Consider the following 24,367-nt stretch of genomic DNA (forward strand, 5'->3'; position numbering starts at 1 on the left):
GAGCTGAAAAGACTCATTGCAAGTTATCGCGCTGAAAAACGCTTAATTGCAGTTATTGCTGCTAAGGTTGGCCCAACCAGTTATTAGGTTCAGGGGGCAATTACTTTTTCACACAGGGCCTTGTAGGTTTGGATTTTTTTTTCTCCCTAAATAATAAAAACCATCATTTAAAAACTGCATTTTGTGTTTACTTGTGTTATATTTGACTAATGGTTAAATGTGTTTGATGATCAGAAACATTTTGTGTGACAAACATGCAAAAGAATAAGAAATCAGGAAGGGGGCAAATAGTTTTTCACACCACTGTATGTATGTGTACCATATGAAAATTGGATGCAGAGCCTCGCTGGCCAGTTAACGTCTTCCAGCGCAGGGGGCACAGCAGATTGAAGCTTGACTGAGATGTTCCTTAACCGTCGCCCTGTTCCCTGAGAAGTGACAACAGGTAGCCGATATAAACGAAAAACCAAATAAGTTCTTCAACGCAAATACACAGCATTGGCCCTCTTAAAAGGGAACTAAAATATGATCTGTACATCATAATCATCAGCCAGGGCAATCTCTCCTCATCCTCAGCCCCTCTCTCACTTGTGGGGTCCTTCAAGGATCTATTCTTTTTTCACTGTAGATGTTGCCTTTAGGATCCATTAAAAAATAAATAAACACAGTATTTTCTTTCCATTGCTACGCAGATGATACTCAGATATGTCTTCCATTGAAACACAGCAAAAGAAATTCTCTTAAACCTTTACTGGAAGGCCCCGAGTTCCTCCTGGCGCAGGACAACGTCCAGCCTCATGTGGCCAGAGTGTGTAGGCCGTTCATGGATGATAAAGGTGTTGATGCCATTGACTGGCCCGCATGTCCCCCAGATCTCCTGGTGCCAGGAGGAGGACCTGGACTACCTGTGCAACCTGAATCAGCTGCGGGTGCTGTCCTCCTGCTACCATTAGTGGCAAGGACACTAGTAAAATGCAAAACTAGAGAAGAATCAGTCAGGAAGGATAAAGAGAGAGCAACTGTCTGTGGCCACCATTCTAATTTTGGGAGGCTGTGTTGCGGTGGCCTCTCCAGCGTACCTGTTGTCACTTTAATTTGCACCATAGCAGGTGATGTTGATTCACAATCGCCTACGCATCCTAACTGGACAGATTAATATCCATTAAGTGTTACTGACTTGGTATTAAAATGGGATGATTAGAGGCCAGGTTATACCTCACACTCAGAACGCATACTCGTACCCATCATGGCCGCCACGTGTTCCCAGTGTTCATTTGACGTGTCCTCTGGGAACATCCTCTGAAATTAACGTGACGCGTAAGTGAGCTGCAGTTCCAGCAAAAAATCGGTAGGGAGCAATGTGATCAAGCTGGAACATAACATCAGAGTCTCTGTTTCCTATCGACATGTGTCAGAGAGCCGCTTTGGAGATCCTACAGGATCAATGAGCACGCGTCGATGTTTGATGAATGATTCGATGTGGTGAAGCAAATCGTCAAACTTGAATGCTGACATACAAATGTATTTGTGGTGCTTTTCTTCATCTATTTCTCGCATAGGCAATACTAGCGTCGCATACTCCCCATCGTAATGACGCAGTACATTCTAAGGGCCGGTTTATACTTCACGCTCAGAACGCGTACGCGCCCGCATCATGGCTGCTACGTATTTCCAGCGTTCATTTCACGCATCCTCTGAGCAGGTCCTCAGAAATTAACGCGACATGTGCACGAGTTGCAGTACCAGCAAAAAGTCGGGGGGGCGCAGTGTGCTAAAAGTCGGAATGTGACATCAGAGACTCTGTTTACTATCTACATGTGACAGAGAGCCGCTTTGGAGATCCTACAGGATTGATGAGCGCGCGTCGATGTTTGATGAATGATTCGATGTGGTGAAGCAAATCGTCAAACTTAAATGCTGACATACAAATTTATTTGTGGTGCTTTTCTTCATATATTTCTCGCATAGGCAATACTAGCGTCGCATACTCCCCATCGTAATGACGCAGTACATTCTAAGGGCCGGTTTATACTTCACGCTCAGAACGCGTACGCGCCCGCATCATGGCTGCTACGTATTTCCAGCTTTCATTTCACGCGTCCTCTAAGCAGGTCCTCAGAAATTAACGCGACGTGTGCACGAGTTGCAGTACCAGCAAAAAGTCGGGGGGCGCAGTGTGCTAAAAGTCGGAATGTGACGTCAGAGACTCTGTTTACTATCTACATGTGACAGAAAGCCTCTATGCAGATCCTACGGGGATCGATGTGCGCGCGTCGATGTTTGATGAATGATTCGATGTGGTGAAGCAAATCGTCAAAATTAAATGCTGACATACAAATTTATTTGTGGTGCTTATCTTCATATATTCCTCGCACAGGCAATACTAGTGTCGCATACTTCCCATCATAATGACGCAGTACATTCTAAAGGTCTCACATTTTTTTTGCACCTTCACAACAGTATCAGAATGTACGGAAGCATGTTTGAGCCACAGAGAAAAAAAGATGAGGGCCATAGTGAAGAAAAAAAACAAGGTCTATCTTTCTATATAATACGCAACCGTGGCTGTTCGTTTGTCTGTCCAGGATTTTAAATCACCTGTAGCTCGCAAACCGTTTGAACTATTGACCTGAAATTTGGTACACATATACTACGTGACATCTGCTATCCGCTTTTGGGGTGATGATTTTTATTACTCTTTTTATTTTTATTTTATTGTAGAATCAACTCTCGGTACCGCGCAGCAGAGCGGCCGTGCGGCACATGCGTCTGGGCGCCGTTCTCATTCCCTACCCAACAGAGTGCTAATCATTCTTGAGGCAGATTGAAGACTTAAGTGAAAAATGAAAGAAAACGTACTAAGTAATTGCAACACAAAGCTAACTTAATCAGTTTTAACGCTCAGGAAACAGCAAGCGCATCAACCTCTGAGCAAACAAATGGTAAACAGACAGAGAAAGAGGAGGAAAACTAGGAACGCTCAAGTCAACTGTATAGTACGTCGTTACTGGTTTCATGATAAAAGTGGAAATTTATGAGATTAAAAACTTTAATCTCATCGTTTATTTTGTCCATAAAGTAGAATGTCGTAAAAGTTATCTTAAATCCAACCCAACTTGTTAATTGCTACCTACTCCTGGGGTCTCCTCCTGTGCTGACAGCAGCGGCAGGCAGTGATTGCCACACAGAACACATTAAATGTTTGATATTCCAGCTCTCTGCACTTTTAGAATCCTTAGATTTATAGTTCATATCACTTTCATGATGAGATGTGATAAAGTATGTATATTACATTTTACAGATACATTTTTAATTTCATTTAAATAACGAATACTGTTCATAATTACACACGGTGGCGGAGTGGTAGCGCTGCTGCCTCGCAGTAGGGAGTCACGTCGCTTGTGTTCCCTGCCTGGAGTTTTCACGTTTTCCTGGTGGGTTTCCACAGTGTACTATGGTTTCCATCCAAAGACATGCAAGTTTGGGGATTTGCTGTACAGGGTAGTCCAGATCTAATTATGCAGATCCAGATCATCTGGATGACTTTGATTTATACGGGGATGATTCCAGTTTGGCATGAAGACGATTCTTCATGTCGTCAGTTCGCACACTTCTCGACAGTCCGGGATTTTTCGGGTGATTTTCTATGTAATAAACTTAATATGTTACAGCGTAATGAAAATTGCATAATTAGATCTGGACCACCCTATATGTGTGCTTGTGTTCACCTTGCGAAGAGCTGATGCCCCGTCCAGGGATTGTTTCTGCCTCACGCCCAATGCTTGCTGGAATGGGCGCATCCTTGGATCGATGGATGTAATCATTAACCATCCATCCTTTTCAGAGATATTGTGTCCTGGGAATTTATTGGATGTTTTGGGCAATTTGCAACACAGCAAAGCCGAGAGTTGTTTTCTCACAGTGATGATTATCTCACACTGCCACCTGGTGGAATCCTCCAGATTTATGTAAAGTACCTGCGTTAAACGTGTCATGTCGTGTGAAGTACAAACCCGGCCTAAGTGTTCCCTTCATTTTTTGAGCAGTGTATTTACAGTAAAGTTACTGCTCTGTAGAAAAAACAAAAGCTGATGATTTTAGCAAGATTTATTTACATCTGTTAATTCTGTCAGTGCAATGACTAAGTTATCAAAGACGTGGGCTCCCGTAGAAGAAAACGGAAATCTTACACATTTAGCTTGTCACTCTCCTTAAAGGGCGACATTTTTGAGGCATTTGGAAAAAATTTAATGGGATCAAAATGTTCACTTTGTTAATAACATGTAGAAGGCCAGTTAGATTTTGACCTTACTTACTCTCCGTTACCAACAGACCACCGCTGCTCTGAAACAAATCCATTCTCAGCTGGCAGAACAGACGCCACCGTCAAGCCACCATGACGCAGACATTTCCAGTCTCATTGCCTTTCCGTTTTGTTTCCGTGCCCTTCAGAAGTGGCTGCAAAGTTAATTCTCCTTTCTGCCACCTTTCCTTTTCTTTCCTTTTTTTACACGGTGGCTTCAATCTCTTGAGTCTCTTCTCCTTCTAACAAACTGTAGGAAGCATGGCTCTGAAAGGGCCTCTGTAAGGGGTGAGACAAAAGCTTGGCCATGCAGTTGTGCAATTCGATGGCTGGTCCGCACAGTGACACTTCAAACCTGTAGCACATCCCCTTGGAGTCCAAGTTACAAAAAACGGTATACACATCCTGCAGACATGAAAGGCAAATAATCAGAACTTCAATTGGTAAGGAAACACGAATGTGAAAATACGCTGTACAGTCCGGGCCAAAAGTTTTGAGAATGACTCAAGTGTTGGTTTTCACAAAGTTTGCTGCTTCGGGGTTTTTAGATCTTTTTGTCAGATGTTTCTATGGTGAACTGTAGAATTACAAGCATTTCAGAAGTTTCAAAGGCTTTTATTGACAATGATATGAAGTTTGGGCACAGAGTCCATATTTACAGTGTTGGCCCTTCTTTCTTTTTCAAGACCTCTGCAATTCGACCTGGCAGGCTGTCTGTCAATCAACATCCTGACTGATGGCAGCCCATTCTTGCATAATCAATGCTTGGAGTTTGTCAGAGTTGGTGGGTTTTTGTTTGTTCACCAGCCTCTTGAGGATTGACCACAACTTCTCATTCAGGAGTTTCCTTGCCATGGACCCCAAATTTTCTGTTTTGTTCCCCAAGTCACTTAGTTCTCACTTTGGCCTTATGGCCCGGTGCTCCATCATGTTGGTCACCAAACTGTTCTTGGACGGTTGGGAAAAGTTGCACTCAGAGGAAGTTTTGGTCCCATTCTTTATTCATGGCTGTGTTCTTAGGCAGCACCAGTGCAGTGTTTGCTCAGGAATGGCAACAGCCAGGTGTGAGTGAGGCGAAGACTTGTGGAGGATGGCCTGGTGGGTGTCAAGAAGGACAGCAAAGAAGCCAAGAAAAACATCAGGGACAGACTTAGATTCTGGGATTGGACTGCTGAGGACTGCTGGGGGAAAGTAATTTTCTCTGAGTAATCCCCCTTTCTGATCCGGAAAAAAAGAAAAGGTGAACGGCGCTACCATCTGTCCTGTGTCATAAAACCAGTAAATCATCCTGAAACCATTGATGGGTGGGATTGCTTCTCAGCCAAGGCAGTGGGCTCACTAACAATTTGGCCTGACCATAGCCATGAATAAAGAATGGGACCAAAACATCCTCCAAGAGCAACTTCTCCCAACCATCCAAGAACAGTCTTGATGACCCACAATGAACAATCCAGCATGATGGAGCACCGGGCCATAAGGCAAAAGTGAGATCTAAGTGGCTTGGGGAACAAAACATCAAAATTTGGGGTCCATGGCCAGGAAACTCCCCAGACCTTAATCCTGTTGAGAACTTGTGGTCAATCCTCAAGAAGCTGGTGGACAAACAAAAATCCACCAATTCTGATAAACTCCAAGCATTGATTATAAAAGAATGGGCTGCCATCAGTCAGGATTTGGCCCAGCGGTTGATTGCCAGCCTGCCAGGGCGAACTGCAGAGGTCTTAAAAAAGAAAGAAGGGCCAACACTTCAAATATTGACTCTGCACATAAACTTCATGTAATTGTCAATCAAAGCCTTTGAAACTTATGAAATGCTACTTCGACATACCATAGAAACATCTGACAAAAAGATCTAAAAACATTGAAGCAGAAAACCAGTACTTGTGTTATTCTCAAAACATTTGGCCACGACAGTACGTTATCACCTGAGATGCCCTTCACTTTTATCCATTACAGGGCTACAGACAGCTTAACTTTATTGTAGGGAGAGTAAGGCACGGGACAGGAAACCGCTGTGGATGGTGTGTCAAGCAAGCTGACCTGCACAACTTCAGGATGGGAGGAAAAGCATAATGGAGACACAGGGAGAACATTCCAGCCCTAGGCAGAGACTCAGATATCTCTGAAGCCAAAAGCTACCAACACTAATGTGTGTTCCAAACTGCTACCCAAGGAACGTACACATTTACAAAACTAATTTAATAAGGTTACTGATATGTAAATGAACTGAAACAAACCATGTAAGCCGTTTAATTGGCTCCTTTAAGACGTTGCAGATAACCTGAGACACTACAATAACTTGTATGATACCTATAAGTCATTATCTACTATATATACAGTATATAGTTATTTATATATATACTAGCAACTTGGCGCGCGCTACGCTGCGTGTTGCATGAACACAGTGAAGGTTGCATGGACCTCTCATCGGGTGTCTCATTGGCACGCTTTTGTCTCTTTCTTTCGTGATCACGGCGTAATCTGTCTTCTCTCTCTGTAGGGGTTTCAGTTGCCTTTCGTTCAGCGACAGAGGTGCGCCATTGAGCTAATCTGTGTGAATGCTGAGTGTCCGTTTCTTGCGAGCAACTGTCACGCCTTTGCTACTTTACTTCATGATCACGCTGTAATGTGTCCTCTCTCGCAGCAGCAGGTTTAGTTGCGTTTCGTTTCGGCTTTGTTCCGTAAGGTCTCCTCCGCACAAGTGCACAAGGGTAGCTGAAGACAGAAAGGCATAGTGGGCATAGTGAAACACACGAATTGGTGACCAGGGGAACCATCCGACTCAGACGCGGGGCTCGAAATACTTACTTATAATTGAATTTTTTTTTTTTGTTATGAACTTCCCCAAAAGAGTTGATCCCTGTAAATAGTTAATAGTATATGAACAATATAATCTGTTGTAGTACGGCCGTTAATTAGCGTCAGACCTCATAACCTGCATACACTACGTGTTTGTCTGTAACGCCAGAAGCGCGGTGCACGCTGTAAGGGTAGGTTGTGGTTTCTGTTTCTTTCGTGATTTTTTTACTTCATTTTATTGATTATTTAATAGGCAGAGGGGAGAAGACGTTAATGTGAAACTCTGTCTATTTCTTTACTTTTGTTGTGAAAAGATTTTCGGGAACAGGAAAAATAAAAGCAAAGGGGAAAGAACGGAGGAGGGTAAGCAGGAATTCTGAGAGGGGATGGACTGGGGCTTTTCTACGGGGCGGCTATACAGCCAAAAGGAACGCAGTCACGGACACGATGCTGGGCTTTTATTATATAGAATATATAAAATCCTAAGCCTTAAAGTGCAACGATTTTGTGTCACGCTTATTTTAAAACCTACATATACAGTATATGTATGTATCATTCTTTTCAGAATTTATCAGACTTTAATGTTTTGTTGTTAGGTTTTCAGATTCTTATTCCATTTTCAAATTCTAAACTAAAAAATATCAAGAACTCATGTCCCGTGAGATAAGTCTTTGTGCCAAGGGATTTAACCACGCCCGGGGCCGGAAATAAAAGATAAAGAGTAGGACAGCTGCTGTACTGGCTTTTAAACATTTGAAGCACTGTGCGAAATGCAGATCACGTGGCACGGCAGCAGCAGCAGCAGCAGCAGATCGAGCAAAGAGGAGATAAAAATAAAAAACTGTTTTTGTTTCCCATCGTATCGCCATTTAAGAGGGGGTTTTGGAGGAGATACCGCGTTTCCTTGGGGTGCGTTCAGCCCCCCTCTTCACAACACGAGTGGCAGAGATGCCAAGTGCCTGGCGTGTAGCGCAGGCCATGGAGTCGGAGAGTAAAGCGAGTTTTATTAATCATCCCAAAAGGTCACGTGAAAAGACAATTTCCCCTCGGGGACTAATATAGTGTATCAAATCAAAAATAATTAACCTAACGTAACATTCCCTAATCAGGTCCTGAGTCTACCCTGGCAGCACTGGGGCAACAAATATGGAATTTGACAAATGAGAGAAGACAATTCAGTCCTTCATGATTGTTTCTTTAGCTAATTGCTAAGCTGTCCCTGATATCTCATCCAGATACTTCAGAAAGGTTTGTCAAGGCTTCTGTTTCAACTATAGGCCTCGGTAGTTTTATTTCAGATGGTAGACAAACAACACCATCTTCAGTGCAAAACAATACAAAATGTTAGTGTGGTCTGATTTTACAGTTTTTACATTTCACGGCAAGAAATGACAAATGGCACACAAATAATACTATAATTAAACACATGATGTGATTCTTCTGTTAAGAAACAAACGCAACACTTGCACAACCAGGTCTCACCTTTGAGCTGCTCTCGTCAACTTGTTCGTCAACTCCATTGTGCAGATAAATGATATCAAAAAAGAAGTACGGAGACTGCAACATTTTCTGTGGATGAGAAAAAGTCAGAGGAAAAGCCGCCGTGATTAGATAACACCAAAAATGTATTCATTATTATGGGGCAGCTTCCCAATGAGAAATGACAGGTCAATACCCGTGTAGCTCCCAGGAGAACCTTTTTTCCCCACATTAGCCAAGTTGTGATGTATTGCTGACCTCACATTTCATGTCATTATTACAAAAAAATACTTACCAGGTCTCCTATAATTATTATGTTCGTGTTCATACTGTCTTTGGAGTGATGCAACACGGCCTTAATATGTTTAGTCTGCATTTTATATTCACACATATAAATGATATAAGGGACGCCCTGAGAATGAAAGCTACATTTGCATACTGCCTCCCCCAAAGCACTAGATGGCAGCTTAACGGTGCCCCAGATTCCCTCAGGGCATCAAGGATTTTGCAATTCGGCATCACAGCCTTGCTGGGTACCGTGGGTGCCACCAAGAGACGCTGTGAGAAGACCTTGGGGCTCTTTATTTCCTACATAGCCCGGAGGTACTGTCAAGTCATGAGGACGGGAGTCCAGAAGTACTTCCAGGCTAACTAGAAACTCAAGTTCTCCATCTGACCCGGAAGTGCTGGCAAGTCACGTGGATGGAAGCAGAACATATATAAAGGACTGCTGAAAACTCAGCAAGCGAGCCAGAGTTGGGTGGAGGTGGACAAAGCTTGCTGGGAGGGTGTAGAGGAGAGATTTAAAATTATTGTGCTTGGTATTTGTTTGTTAATTGGTGGCTGTGGTGCTTAATGGTACTATTTTAAAAAAGAAAATATTAAAACATCTCCTTGGTGCTTTCAACCTGTGTCCCGAGTGTCTGTCCTTTGGGTTTAATAATAATAATAATAATAATTCATTACATTTATATAGCGCTTTTCTCAGTACTCAAAGTGCTATCCACACAGGGAGGAACCGGGAAGCGAACCCACAATCTTCCACAGTCTCCTTACTGCAAAGCAGCAGCACTAAAACTGCGCCACCTACGAGGATAAAGAGGCAACAGTGCTACCTACCATTTCACAATGTATAGCTTATCTATAATTGCTTCCAGTGTGGATTGAGAAGCAAATCTACCATGATCCCATGTTTTTTCCCAAAATGCCAATAAGGCATTAATAGGAACCGAGCAAAATGGAAGGTAAAATGTCGCAAGCTTTGAGCATGGGAAAGGCACTATATAAACAACATGTATTATTATTATTATTATTACAAGTGTAAAATTTTCATAGCACATAAAAGCAGCAGCGACAGAACACAGCAGGGGTGTCAAACTCCGGTTCTGGAGGGCCGCAGTGGCTGCAGGTTTTCATTCTAACCATCTTCTTAATTAGTGACCTGTTTTTGCTGCTAATTCACTTCTTTTGCCTTTATGTTAATTAACTTGACTCAGGCCCCTTAGTTGTTTCTTTTTCCTTAATTAGCAGCCAAACAATAACACACCACATGACCAGCTCATCTGTGCCTGTCATGCAATATCTGAAAATAAAGAAAGGTCTCAATAAGACTGATCTCTCAGGTCTTAGAAAAAAAAAAAAAAACAGAAAATCAATGTCTACTGTGGCAGAATTAGAACAGCAACAAATCATGGAGTATTGAGTTTAATTAACAGCAAGGTCTGGCTTCTCTTTAAGAAACTGGTTGGAGTGAAATTGGTTGGCATTTGAAGCCCCAAATTAGCTGGTCAACTGTTGGTTTGTTTCGCATCTCATTTCTGTTTGGCTGCCATTTAATGATGAAAAGATTCAATTCAGAGGACTGAATCCTTAAAAACTGGGCTATTAAAATGAAAGGAAAAGAAGTTAATTAGCAGTAAAAACTGGTCACTGATTAGGAAAAGGGTTAGAATGAAAACCTGCAGCCACTGTGGCCCACCAGGCCTGGAGTTCGACACATGTGGTCTACAGTATACAAAGAGCAACAGACAATGTTAAAAAAAAACATGGCAACAATGACTTCAAAAGCAAAAGATAAATCCTTTGTTCAGTGAAATTATTTTTTTCCCTCCCTCCTTATCCTGGTTTATGGTGCATGAAGAACTGGTGGATGCTGAGCAGAATAAGCGCCTTGAGGATGGGAGAGGTGATACATAAATAAAATGTATTATTATTATTAGAAATAAATAAAGAACACTGTAAGGTGTGCTGAAAGGCTAATCATGATAGTGAAGAACAAAGTTTAACAGGGCTTGAAACTGGTGAGAGACCACTAGTCCGAAGCTACAAGGTTTCCTGTTGGACCTGTAACTTTGACAATATTAATTGGTCTATTTTAAGTTTATTAGAACATTTTTGCAGTATCTATATATATAATTCACTAAGGCAAGACAACCATGGAAAGCACGCCGGAAGGGGCGTGGATTCACTAAGCCGCCGACAAGTGAGACACCTATGGCGCACGCAGGAAGGAGCCACGCCCACCAACTCCAAGACCATTGGATACGACGACAACTCACAGAGCCACGCCCACCAACTCGGACGTGACGACACAGAAAAACCGGCGTCATTTATATTCGTCTGTCGAAGGTCACATGCAGCTCCACCCACGCTGACTGTTAATAGAGGCATGTTTCTTGGAGGTGAATCGCCATGCGGCGTGTAAAACTGTTTGCGAGGGTATGCCATGGGATCCTTAAAACGTTCCTTTACAACTGAGGTTAAAACACAATGAAGTGAGCAGTCTTTAAAAAACGAGTTTTCGGTTACGACGTACGACCGCGTGCACCATAGCAAACTGTTTTACACGCTACATACAGCAATTCGCATCCGCGACAAACATGCATCTTCTTAGATACTCCTGCACTTTGTACACACCCCCCCTCCCACCGTGGTCGGGTGTCTTGGTGGATTATATATAGAAAGGCAGCCAAAACCGCACAGAGCAATGAAAAGTCTACGTGAGTCACAGGTGCATCTGGACTGTACAAAGACGACAACGACTCGAGTGACAAGTTGGAGGTGGGCACATGAGCAGGCAGTGTATACTGAACGAGAAATCAGCAGACTAGCATGACGGAGGGAGCGGAGTGGATGTCCTTCTCTTCTCCTCCCGTTCCACTCTGAGCCGCACGGACGATTGTGTGTTGGTTCGTTCCGTGCATTGGTTAAAACCCAATGAAGGAAGCAGTCTTTAAAAACCAATAATCCCTGTGCCTCTGTTTCATTACCGTCTCACCTGCTTCACCAATGCAGGCCCCGCAACAGGCGATCCAGGGCAGCCAACCGGGTAACCAAAGTCTTTGGGTTCAGGGGAGGAATATGGTTAACAAAGCTGAAACTTAAAGGAATTGACAGAAGGGCACCACCAGGTGTGGAGCCTTTCGCTTCATTTGACTCAACACAGGAAACCTCACCCGCCCGACACAGACAGGATTGACAGATTGATAGCTCTTTCTCGATTCTGTGGGTGGTGGTGCATGGCAGTTCTTAGTTGGTGGAGCGATTTGGCTGGTTATTTCCAAAACGAACGAGACTCCCACCTGCTAAATAGTTACACGACCCAACAGCGGTCGGCGTCCAAATTCTTAGAGAGACAAGTGGCTTTCAGCCACGTGAGATTGAGCATTAACAGGTCTGTGATGCACTTGTATGTCCGGTACTGCACGCGTGCTACACTGAATGGATCAACGTGTGTCTACCCGGCGTGGGTAAGCCGTTGAACCCCATTCGTGATGGAGACTGTGGCTTCCAATTGTTCCCCACGAACGAGAAATTCCCAGTACGTGCGGGTCATACGCTCGCACTGATTACGTCCCTGCCCTTTGTAAAGCCCCCCATGGTCGATTATATATAAAAAAAAAGCAGCCGGAACCGCAAAGAACAATGAAAAATCAACGTGGAAACCGACTGAGGCGGTGTTTGGAAAATTAACAGTCAACGTGACTCACAGGTGTGTGTGGACAGACGAAAGCGACTCAGGTAGGGAGTTGGGGGCGGGCACATAAGTGGGCAGTGCGTACTGAACGAGCCGCTCAACCCCGTCCTTCGCTTTGGATGGAGAAAGTGCGACGGCGCTCCTCCGGTTTTCAGTCACGGACAATTGTATGTTGGTTCGTAGCATACACTGTTGCAATGTTACTTTTCTTGGTGGTTTATTAAATTACGAATTTTTCAAATGTTTATTTTTTCCTCTGTGCTTAAAAATCATTTAAAAAGCGGCCTGATTGCCGCGGGTTGGCTAGTTATTATTAAAGGCCCTGTAAGACCTTATGGATGTAACCCCGTAGAGCAGCGGATCCCAAACTTGGTCCTGGGGTCCCATTTTGGCTGCAAGTTTTTGCTCCAACCACATTCATAACCACTGAAAATAACTCATTGAATTAGCTGGTCCATTTTTTTCTCTTCTCTTATTCTGCATTCAGAAAAACACAGCAGTATGATTTATGCATTTATAAGTCATTTAGAAATATTTCCATTTTTGGTACATGTTAAAATGCTTAGCTCTCTTTTGTTGTTTTTCTATTACTCCTTTCATTGTATACTTCTTCTTCTTTTGGCTGCTCCCATTAGGGGTCGCCACAGCAGATCACCTTGTTACAGAAGATGTATGAACAGGAGAGAATACCGACAACAACTTCTTCTTCTGCTGCTGCTTCTGTTTGGAGTTGCCACAGCGGATCATCTTCTTCCATCTCTTCCTGTCCTCATCATCTTTCTCTGTCACACCCATCACCTGCATGTCCTCTCTCAGCACATCCATAAACCTTCTCTTAGGCCTTCCTCTTCTCCTCTTCCCTGGCAGCTCTATCCTTAGCATCCTTCTCCCAATATACCCAGCATCTCTCCTCTGCACATGTCCAAACCAATGCAATCTCGCCTCTCTGACTTTGTCCCAACCGTCCAACTTGAGCTGACCCTCTAATGTCCTCATTTCTAATCCTGTCCATCCTTGTCACACCCAATGCAAATCTGAACGCCTTTAACTCTGCCACCTCCAGTTCTGACTTCTGTTTTTTGGTCAGTGCCACCATCTGCAACCCATATAACAAAGCTGGTCTCACTACCATCCTGTGTATTCTAATAATGACAATTAACAACAAGCAGAGTAACCATCTGGCCAAACAACACTGAATGACGAAAGCCTGCAACTACTTTAGTGTCAGACCCACTAATTCATAAATATCCAGAACACCTGGAAAAGCCAAAATGAAGCTCAGGATGACCATATGATTAAAAAGTAAAACTACATTATCCCCATATAACCAATAAAAATTCACCAAATTTAGTCTTGTAATTTCTACACTGACCCCAAATCACAAAAACTGGGAAATGACTTGCGTAATTAGGCTAATAGTCCAATAAAAAACAATTTGGTTGGAACAAAAGCCTGCAACCTCCGTGGGTCCCCAGCATCGCATTTGAAAACTTTCACCTTATGACAGTTAGATCAAGTCGGTAGGTGGCAAAAAGATCTCACAGGACAAAAGCATAGAGGACAGAGGATGCGGCTTGTGGTTTGCTGTTGCAGCTAAGCAGCATTGTGGCACTTAGTTTTAATTTGTCACTTCTTCTTCTTCTTCTTTCGGCTGCTCCCGTTAGTGGATCATCTTTTTCCATATCTTCCTGTCCTCTCCATCTTTTCTCTGTCACACCCATCACCTGCATGTCCTCTCTCACCACATCCATAAACCTTCGCTTAGGCCTTCCTCTTTTCCTCTTCCCTAGCAGCTCTATCCTTACCATCCTTTTCCCAATATACCCATATATATATTATATCTCCTCTGCAGATGTCCAAATTTCTAATCTTGTCCATCCTCATCACAGCCAATGCAAATCTTAGCATCTTTAACTCTTCCACCTCCACCTCTGTCTCCTGCTTTCTGGTCAGTGCCACCATCTCCAGCCCATATAACATAGCTAGTCTCACTACCGTCCTGTAGACCTTCCCTTTCACTCTTGCTGATACCCGTCTATCACAAATCACTCCTGACACTCTTCTCCACCCTGCCTGCACTCTCTTTTTCACGTCTCTTCCACAATCCCTATTACTCTGTACTGTTGATCCCAAGTATTTAAACTCATCCACCTTCGCCAACTCTACTCCCTCATCCTCACCATTCCACTGACCTCCCTTTCATTCACACACATGTATTCTGTCTTGGTGGTCCTACTGACCTTCATTGCTCTCCTCTCTAGAGCAGATCTCCACCTCTCTAGGGTCTCCTCAACCTGCTCCCTACTATTGCTACAGATCACAATGTCATCAGCAAACATCATAGTCCATTGGGACTCCTGTCTGTCAACCTGTCCATCACCACTGCAAAGAAGAAAGTTTTAATCTGTCACTGTGGCTCTGAATGTCAGCAGCTGCCTCCGCAGCTCACGTTATTTCACGCTTTTAACATTGGTGTGAAATTTACAGTTCACTGGCTTCCTTTGCGTTTGTGTGTTGTTGTTATAGCACTGTGTTTACTGTAACAGGAGGAGTCATCCACTCTACTAATTCAGTTCATAATGTTTAAGCACTTCTATCACGTTATCACTTAATTTCCGTTTGCTTAAACTTGGAAGAGTCAACTCCTTAAAACTCTTTAATAACTTGTATGTTCTGTAGCCAAATAATGAGGACTTCATCAGTTTACATGTCAGTTTACAGTGTTTTGGCCTTGGAACCCCTGCAGATTTTTTTTTTTTTTTTTTTCCTCCAGCTTTTTTGTTTGTTTGTTCGGAATGATTTTTTTCTTTGTTACTTATTCTTTATTATAATTGCCTAAATTTATATTTTTTTCTTTTCTTGTAACTTTAATATTATAAAACACTTTTGAGCTACACTGTTTGTATGAATATGTGCTATATAAATATAAATGTTGCTGTTACTGCCTGGAAAATAACTGTCCTAATTTACCCCTCCCCTGTTCAAAAACAATTGCGTCTTTCTGTCTGTCCATCCACCATTGTTGAACCTTGTATGGGTATATGGACTTCAAGAACCTATCCCAAAAGAACTAAGTGTGGGGTAAGATCCAGCCCTGGATCGGGGTACCAGACCATCATAGGGTGCAATCTTGCACACACGTACTTAAACTACAATTTCGATTCACACATTACCATAACTTGGACATCTCTTTGATGAAAGAGGAAGCCTAACTATCCACAGAAGATCTCAACAAATACAAGGAGACTAAGTAGTCTCCCCACAGTTGGTACTTGGGACCTACACTACCATACCTATATTCATACTATACGTTAAATATCTTTTTTTACTTTCTCGTATACAAAGTATAAGGAAAGTATTATGATCATTCAAATATTCAATGTCGAGGTTTAGATGAATCTCAACATTTTAGACCTCCCTGATTTTCTTGTATAAAAAGTGTAAGGAAAGTATTGGAATCCTCCAAAAATTCCATTTTGAGATTTTGATGAATCTCGATGTTTTAGACTTCCCCAAGTCCAAAAATATCATTTTTGGAATTATGTCTGTGTGTCTGTCTCTGTGTGTGCGGTTGTATGTAAACACAATAACTTAAGTACGCTTTCACTTAGGTCAACCAAATTATGCATACAAGTATTAGGTACAAAACGTTGATTTCTATTAACTTTTGGGCTATTTCTGCTAAATGGTACTTTACCTTTTATTCATGCAGCTGCAGAGTCTGGTTTATTCAACTTTACTTTTATAATAGTTGTTCAATATATTATTGATTTGATTTGTTGTTGATGGTTCTTTAATGTACATAATATAAAAATATAATCATTGTCTTGCGGTTTACTCTGCAAATATCCAGCCCCATATCTGAATATATGAGAAAGTCGAAGGGAGGACGCTCCTGATTTCTAGACAGAGACACAGTTGCTCCAAAAGCAATCTGAACTACAAATAGGAACTACTCACTTACTTGACCTACATTGGAAACTGGACACAACAGAAGCCAAGTTGAGAAGAAAATTGCTTAAAGCATTGGACTTCATTTTTAGGAACATTGCTTGCTGAATTCCTGGAAACCAGAATTTTAGATCTAGGAGATGCACAAACTCTTACACTGACTCCTTCAGAGAGGCTAAACTGGGGCTGGCCGGTGTGTCGGCTGTAGATAAGCAGCGTCCGAATCACATAAGGTGGAGGAATCGTCTGCACATTGTCCATCTGTGGCAGCTCAATCTTCTGGAGACTAAGTACAAATTATAGAAAAAAAACATAATTATTAAAATGAAATTAAAAAATGAGCATTGCACAAAGTTAATATATAGTACTTTTAGTTTTATGCACCAACACTGTTACAAAGAGATAAAAACTTAATACCAAATCTTTCCCAAATCAGTTTTCCTCCTTTTTTACTTTCTTGTATACAAAGTATAGGGAAAATACTCTAATCATTCAAAGATTTGACATCGAGATTTTGATACGTTTTAGACCTCCCTGATTTTCTCGTATATATAGTATAGGGAAAGTTTTGGAATCCTCCGAAAATTCCATCGTGTTGATGTTGTCCGTATAGCTGGAGGAGGTCATATTGAGCCCTTGTAAAATTACATAATCAACTTTATGTTCACCTAGAGGTTAGAAGCACATGCTGATACAGCTCATTGCCAAACCCACAACATGACAAACCAACTCAGGATCCTAGATTAGGACCCGAGTGCAGCCATGCAACGGGCGACACCTCAGCACCACACCAGTTCAGATGGAGTGAAACAATGTGAGGTTTTTTATGGTGGCTGGAGTGCCAATTCTGCCACCAACCCCCAAGTTTTTCCCTGTAGGTTGGAGGGATGCAGATTAACATCACAGAGCAACTGCAGGTTAAGGGCCTTGCTCAAGGGCCCAACAGAGTAGAGTCACTTCTGGCGTTTGCGGAATTTGAAGTGGCAACCTTCAGATTACCAGTGCAGATCCCTACCTCAGAGCCACCACTCTGCTTGCTCACCTAAACCATTTACAATTTACTGTATTGTTCTGTAATGATTTACAAGTGAAATAAATAATTTTGAAAGCGGATGAATCTTTTTTAATCACCCTGTACTTGTCTGCACAAAATGCCTTCATTACCAGTTGCTACTTGAACCATGCTCAGGATCCATAATGTTAAACAGAGCATTTTCCTCAAGGGCATAGTTGTACTGCACAGCTCTGAAAGCTGCCAGAACATCCCGACAATTTTCAGAAAATGATATTGTGCCTCCTCTGTATGACAGACAAGATAAACTGGTTCTGTAATGCCAGACACTTTATGTGTTCTGTGTAACACACAATTACCAAAACAGAATGAATTCTGGTTCACCTTTGATGATATTTAGCTTTCGCATTTAAACTTGAAATATGCCCACTAAACCAGGCATTGTATCATCCGTGGGTTGTTCCTGTTGTTATATGTTCTGTCTTGTAGTGTTGAAAATAAACTCACTTTTACATCATAAACCTTATTTGTGTGTGTGTATTTACTGCATACTATGTGTATTTTTCCCCATATTAAAATTATAACTACAGTGCTTGGTGACGAAGGCCTTAGGCAGACAATTCTGAACACAAAAAATAGGAAAAAATATTAAATCTGTTATAATGTAATGTATAAAGAACAATATTCGAGCACAAGGGTAATAGATGATATCCAAAACACAAGAACCATGTGTAAAGTCCTGCAAACAAAAGTTATGGTTTCCAAAGTACACATTTCAATTCAATCGCAGGCTTTGTAAAAACTTACATTAGATTTAAAAGGTCTTCAAAATCTAATGGCAGGAAATCAAGGAAAAATAAATAGCCATTATATTAATACACTTCCCGTTGGTGCAATGAATCAACGTGATTTTTAAGTATGGGTTTCACGCAGATCTTTATGTTGATATACTAGGGGGCTCCGCCCCCTGCTCGCTTCGCTCACCCACCCCCGTGTTTGGTTTACCGGACATACAATACAATATAATTTATTTTTTGTATAGCCCAAAATCACACATGAAGTGCTGCAATGGGCTTTAACATGTCCTGCCTCTTGACAGCCCCCTAGCCTTGACACTCTAAGAAGACCAGAAAAAACTCCCAAAAAAAAATCCTTGGAGAGAGACCCCTTTCCAGGTAGGTTGGGTGTGCAGTGGATGTCACAAAGAAGGGGGTCAATACAATACTGCCAAATGCAATCTAACTACTGCTAGGTTAAATGTCTGTGGACTTTTTTTAAATGATGGCTCACTGCCCGGTCTCGCATGACATTGTAAAAATAATATTTGCCTTTGATTTCAGCTCCGGGCGTGGTTAAATTCTTTCTTGCAGGACGTATAACGCTGCTCGCGTTCTCGGACGGGGGTGTGGGGTGGCGACCGCTGCTGTCGCGCTGCCCTTCGATCTTTTTTGTCCTTTTTGCTACTTTGTCTCTCTGCTGCTCACGTTGTGATCGCTTCTCCGTGATCATAAATATACACCTGACCGAATTGTGTTTTCTCTGAAATTAAACTTGTCGTTGCTTTAACTGTTGCGACGTTTCATTTATAACGTATTGTCCTTTACACGCTTTATATGCACTGAGACACCTGTATCTGTGTGTGCTGCTTTCCTTTCAACTACTGATATTTTTTTTTGCCCATTCTCATTCATTTCGCGGTTATTTGTCTTTCGTGATCTTAATGTGAAGATCACATATCGTCTCCTAGTCATTCATTCCACAGGATTTTTTTTTTTTTTATAATAGAGAGATTCGGATGGAAAAAAGTACGGTTCAAATTGAACAAAGGGTAGTTTAAGAAAAAAAAAGAAAGAAATTATTGATCAAGAGGGAAACGTGTCCTTTATAGAATCTCCAAAAATAAATAAATAAATGTTATTTTAACACAAAAAAAAACAACACAGCAGAATGCGTAAAACAGCAGCCATACCACATGCACTTCAGAACAAGTCATCTACCTGAAGCTAAGCATGTTGGGGACCGGCCAGGACTTGGATGGGAGACCACCTAAGAAAAGCTTGGGTTGCTGCTATAAGACGTGTTGGTGAGGCCAGCAGGGTGCGCTTACCATGTGGTCTGAATGTGGATCCCTAGGCCCCAGTGCACTGATGGGGACACCATGCTGTAAAAATGGTGCTGCCCTTCAGAGAAGACATAAAACTGAGGTCCCGGCTCAAAGATCCCTGGGCATCTTTTCGAAAAGAGCAGGGTTTAGTCAATCTGGCCCCCTTAATCATCCCCTGACTCTAACTGTCTCTCTCTCACCAAATCACCACCTACTGTAATAGCTCATGTGGGGGGTGTGTACTTGGCACAAAAATGGCTGCCGCTGCATCATCCAGGTGGATGCCACACACTGGTGGTGGCTGAAGTGGTTCCCCGCTCACTAAAGTGCTTTCAGTAACGAGGGAAGCACAATCTAAATGTAAAGAATTATCATGAAAAGGAAATTAAAAAAAAGAAAAACTTTACTTGGCTAAAGACAGAAAGAGCAATCACAGTCAAAGGAAGACATAATGCAGGCATATTACCACAAGTATTAAATAGCCCCCATCATGTTTCTTGACACATGTCTGCTGAACACTTCAATGGCGGAAAGTCCTCAATTGTTGGTGTGTCACAGAGATGATGTGCAGCATTGCTCATAACGGCACTCAGTATTTTCATTCTCTCCTTTGCTAAGACCTCCAGCTGGTTCAGAGGGTTTCCCCATAAATGATCCTTTCTTAGGGCCGGTTTATACTTCACGTTCAGAATATGAACGTGCACGCATCATGGCTGCCACGAGTTCCCAGCATTCATTTGACGCGTCCTTAGAAATTAACGCGACGTGTGCGCGGAGTTGCAGTACCATTAAAAAAAAATAATAATAATTTGGGGTTGTGCAGTGTGTTCAAGTTGGAAGGTGACGTCAGAGTCTCCGTATACTATCAACATGTGACAGAAAGACGCTTTGCAGGATCAATGTGTTTGCTTCGATGTTTCATGAATGGTTCGATGTGGTGAAGCAAAACGCTGACATACAAATGCATTTGTGGTGTTTTTCTTTTCAAGTGTCACACATCCCTCATCGTAATGACGCGATACATTTCTCATACCACTTTCTGTGCTATTATTTTTTTGCACCTTCACAACAGCATTAGAATGTACAGAAGCGTATTTGAGCCACAGAGAGAAAAAAAATTGGGATACAGTGAAAAGGTCTACTTTGTGATTAAAGTGGAAATTTCGGCTTAAATCTCGAAATTTACACTTTAATCCTGTAGTTTAATGTGTCATTAAAGCAGACCGTCATAAATGTCATCTTAAAACCAACCCAGTTGTTAATCGCTACGTGCTTCTGGGGCTTCCTCCTGAACTGACAGCAGTGGCAGGCAGCAATTACCACACAAAACACATTACATTTATGATATTCCAGCTCTCTGCACATTTATAATTCTTAGATTTATACTTCATATCACTTTCCTGATGAAATGCATTAAAGTATGTATATTACATTTTACAGATAAACCGTTAACTTCATTTAAATAATGAATACTGTTAATAATTACACATGTGGGGTGGTGGAACAGTAGTGCTGCTGCCTCACAGGGAGTCAATGTCCCCGGTGTTCCCCACCTGGAGTTTGTATGGTGGGTTTCCACAATGTGCTCCGGTTTCCTTCCAAGGACATGCAGGTTTGGGGTTTTGGTGACGCTAAAATGACGCCAGTGTGTGTGCGTGTGCTTGTGTTCGCCTTGCAATGAGCTGATGCCCCGTCCAGGGATTGTTTCTGCCTCACACCCGATGCTTGCTGGAATGGGTGCGTTCCTGGATTGATGGATGTAACCATTAAACAGCCATCCTTTTCAGAGATATTGTGGCAAGGTGTCCTGGGAATTTAATGGATGTTTCAGGCAATTCACAACACAGTGAAGCCGAGCGTTGTTTGCTCACCGTGATGATATCTCACACTGCCACCTGGTGGAATAATCCAGATTTACATAAAGTACGCATGCGAGTTTAAACAGTACACCGCTTGCATAGCAGTAGCGTCCACTGGAGCATGCGTCGCGTCACATTAAGTATAAACCCAGCCTTCATGTGACATTACTGCCCCAGTATCACAGAGTTGTAGAACACGTAAAGGATGTCATTATCTGCATTAAAAATTGCTTTAAAAGTCTACTAATAACTAAATGACGATTTCCAAAAGCAATAAATTCAACCACCATTTAAAAATGACAGAAAATAAAATTTATTAACACTAGAATCCTGAAGTTTACAAAAGTCAGATCAGGTTACCTTAAATTCCTTAGTACCCCTCCATTAACGGCATATTTGCAAAACAAAAGACACTAATGGAGAGGTGCAAAGGAATTTAAGGTGGCCTGAGATTGCAACTTTTTTCATAGGCTTAAGGGATTCTAGTGTTAAGGCCATTATAGACTCAATATGATGCCTGAACTTTAAGTATACTGACTGCTAAATACCATTCTCTGTATTTGAAAGGATACTGAAAGATTCACAGATATTCGTTTCCAAGTCGTATAAGCAACTGCAGAGCTCCCGTGGGTCAGAAGTGAAACCAGAGAGCTGCAATAGAAACAAAACAACAACATTAAATATGTAACCTGTGATAAAATGAAAAATACATCGTAGACTTAAAAGGGTGAAAAAGATTGTCTTTACCCAGAGTGCATCATCATTAACCACCACCAAAGCAAACTCATGACGTTTGTCAATTTTGTGTTTTGTCCTCACAAACATCTCAATCATCTTTTGAGAGATATTCAATGCATTTGTTTTTGACCTGAAAATGAAAAAACAGAACAATGCTAGAAACATATAAAGATGTAGGATGCAGCTAATCTTAAGTATCAAATTAGAAAAAAAAGTGTGTTTATTCTTCATATTTAATATATTTTATTTAAACAACACAATTTTAAAACTTTAAGAAAAATGAGCAAGCGTTAAGGATCACAGAGACTTTGACAAAGACCAAATTGTGATGGCTAGACAAATGGGTCAGAGCATCTCCAAAACAACAAGTCTTATGCGGTGTTCCCAGCATGCAGTACTTAGTAACTACCAAAAGTGGTCCAAGAAAGGCCAACCAGTGAACCAGTAACAGGGTCATGGGCACCCAGTGTTAAATGATGCACATGGAGAGCGAAGGCTAACCTGTCTGTTCCTTTCCTACAGAAGATCTGCTGTAGTACAAACTCCTGAAAAACATAAATGCTGGCCATGACAAAAAGGTATCAAAACACACAGTGCATCACAGCTTGCTACGTCTATGTCTGGTCAGAGTGCCAATGCTGACCCCTGTCCACTGCCACAAAGCGCCCTACAATGGGCACATGAGTGTCAGAACTGGACCATGGAGCAGTGCAAGGAGTTGGCCTGGTTTGATGAGTCACGTTTTCTTTTAGATCATGTGGATGGGCGGGTGTGTGCATGCATCATTTACCTGGGGAAAAGATGACAGCAGGATGCACTCTGGGAAAAAGAGCAAGCCAGTGGGTGGCAGTGTGATCTGGGCAATGCCCTGCTGTGAAATCTTGGGTCCTGGCATGCATAAGGCTGTTACTTTAACATGAACTTCCTAACTAAATATTGTGGCAGACCATGTGCACCCATTCATGGCAATGACATTCCCTGATGGCAGTGGCCTCGTTCAGCACGATAATGCTCCCTGCCACACTGATAAAACTGTTTAGGAATGGTTTGAGGAATGTGACAAAGAGTCTGGGATGTTGACTTGGCCTCCAAATTTCCCAGATCTCAATCCGATCGAGCACTTGTGAGATGTGAGAGAAAAACACGTCCAAACCATGGAGGCCCCACCACACAACTCACAGGACTTAAAGGATCTGCAGCTAAGGCCTTCAGAGGTCTTGTGGAGTCCATGCCTCAACGGGGACCTACACAATATCAGGCAGGTGGTTTTAACGTTGTGCCTGATCTGTGTACATGCAGCGTATTGTAAATATCTCAGACACTGGATTGGAATTCTCCATCAATTCCTATTTAGGCATTCAGGCCTTGTAGTTTCATGCTGGACTGACCAGCTACCTGCAGAATATGAAATATGGAAGAGGCGCTGGGTATGGCTAGGCTATATACTCTGCAAACCAGCGACCAGTATAACTCGGCAGACATTACATAGGAACCCTCAGGACAAGCGAAAAAGGTGGAGGCCAAAGGACACATGGCTTAGGGAGGTGGAAGCGGACATGAAGAGAACAGGGCACAGCTGGAGCCAACTGGAGAAGAAGGCAGAGGACAGAGATAACTGGAGAAACTTTGTCGGCGGCCTATGCGTATCAGGCGATGATGATGATGATGAGTTTAACGCAGCCTTAGAATGACCCAATAACCTAACCTGTTAATTTTTTTTTTAGATATATGAGGGAAAACTGGAGTAGCTGGCAAAGGCACCAAGCACACACAAGTAAAATAAATTCCAGATAGACAGGCTGGAACAACTGACACCAATTATACTTTAAATCGTGATCAGTTCACCAGGAAGGATGAGAACACTTTTACATCTCAGGACTGCACATTCGACTACCTGGCACACCAAACAAACGTAAGAAGCACCAGCCTTCAGTGTCTCTTTTTCCCTTGAGACTCTACGTGATTAAAAACAACTCACTGACACGTTTAGCCAGGTTCACTGGTAAAATGACGGTGTAGTGCCAGCCATCAGATGGGGCAAATATTTATGTGTGGCACGAAATCTACTAACAACCTCACCCATTGAAAGACTCCAGCTTTTGTAAGGACATCTCCTCTGATAGGTCAAGACAAATAATCTGAGAGA

At 42.2% G+C, this 24,367-nt stretch overlaps 1 protein-coding gene across 2 annotated transcripts in view; it reads right to left on the minus strand.

The window, feature by feature from the left end:
* Positions 1–4,092: 4,092 nt before the first annotated feature.
* Positions 4,093–24,367, minus strand: part of babam1 (BRISC and BRCA1 A complex member 1) — a 30,073-nt gene continuing 9,798 nt past the window's right edge. For both annotated transcript variants that reach the window (XM_039767069.1, XM_039767068.1), the window contains exons 3-9: positions 24,301–24,359; positions 22,231–22,351; positions 22,056–22,134; positions 18,328–18,352; positions 16,665–16,794; positions 8,585–8,671; positions 4,093–4,708 (exon numbers count right to left, since the gene is read on the minus strand). In XM_039767069.1, the coding sequence (XP_039623003.1) occupies positions 4,508–4,708; positions 8,585–8,671; positions 16,665–16,794; positions 18,328–18,352; positions 22,056–22,134; positions 22,231–22,351; positions 24,301–24,359 (702 nt within the window). In that variant the 3' untranslated portion in view covers positions 4,093–4,507. The remainder of the gene's footprint in view (positions 4,709–8,584; positions 8,672–16,664; positions 16,795–18,327; positions 18,353–22,055; positions 22,135–22,230; positions 22,352–24,300; positions 24,360–24,367) is intronic.

Source organism: Polypterus senegalus, chromosome 10 (assembly GCF_016835505.1).
Source record: "Polypterus senegalus isolate Bchr_013 chromosome 10, ASM1683550v1, whole genome shotgun sequence".
In the NCBI taxonomy this organism is placed as follows: domain Eukaryota; kingdom Metazoa; phylum Chordata; class Cladistia; order Polypteriformes; family Polypteridae; genus Polypterus; species Polypterus senegalus.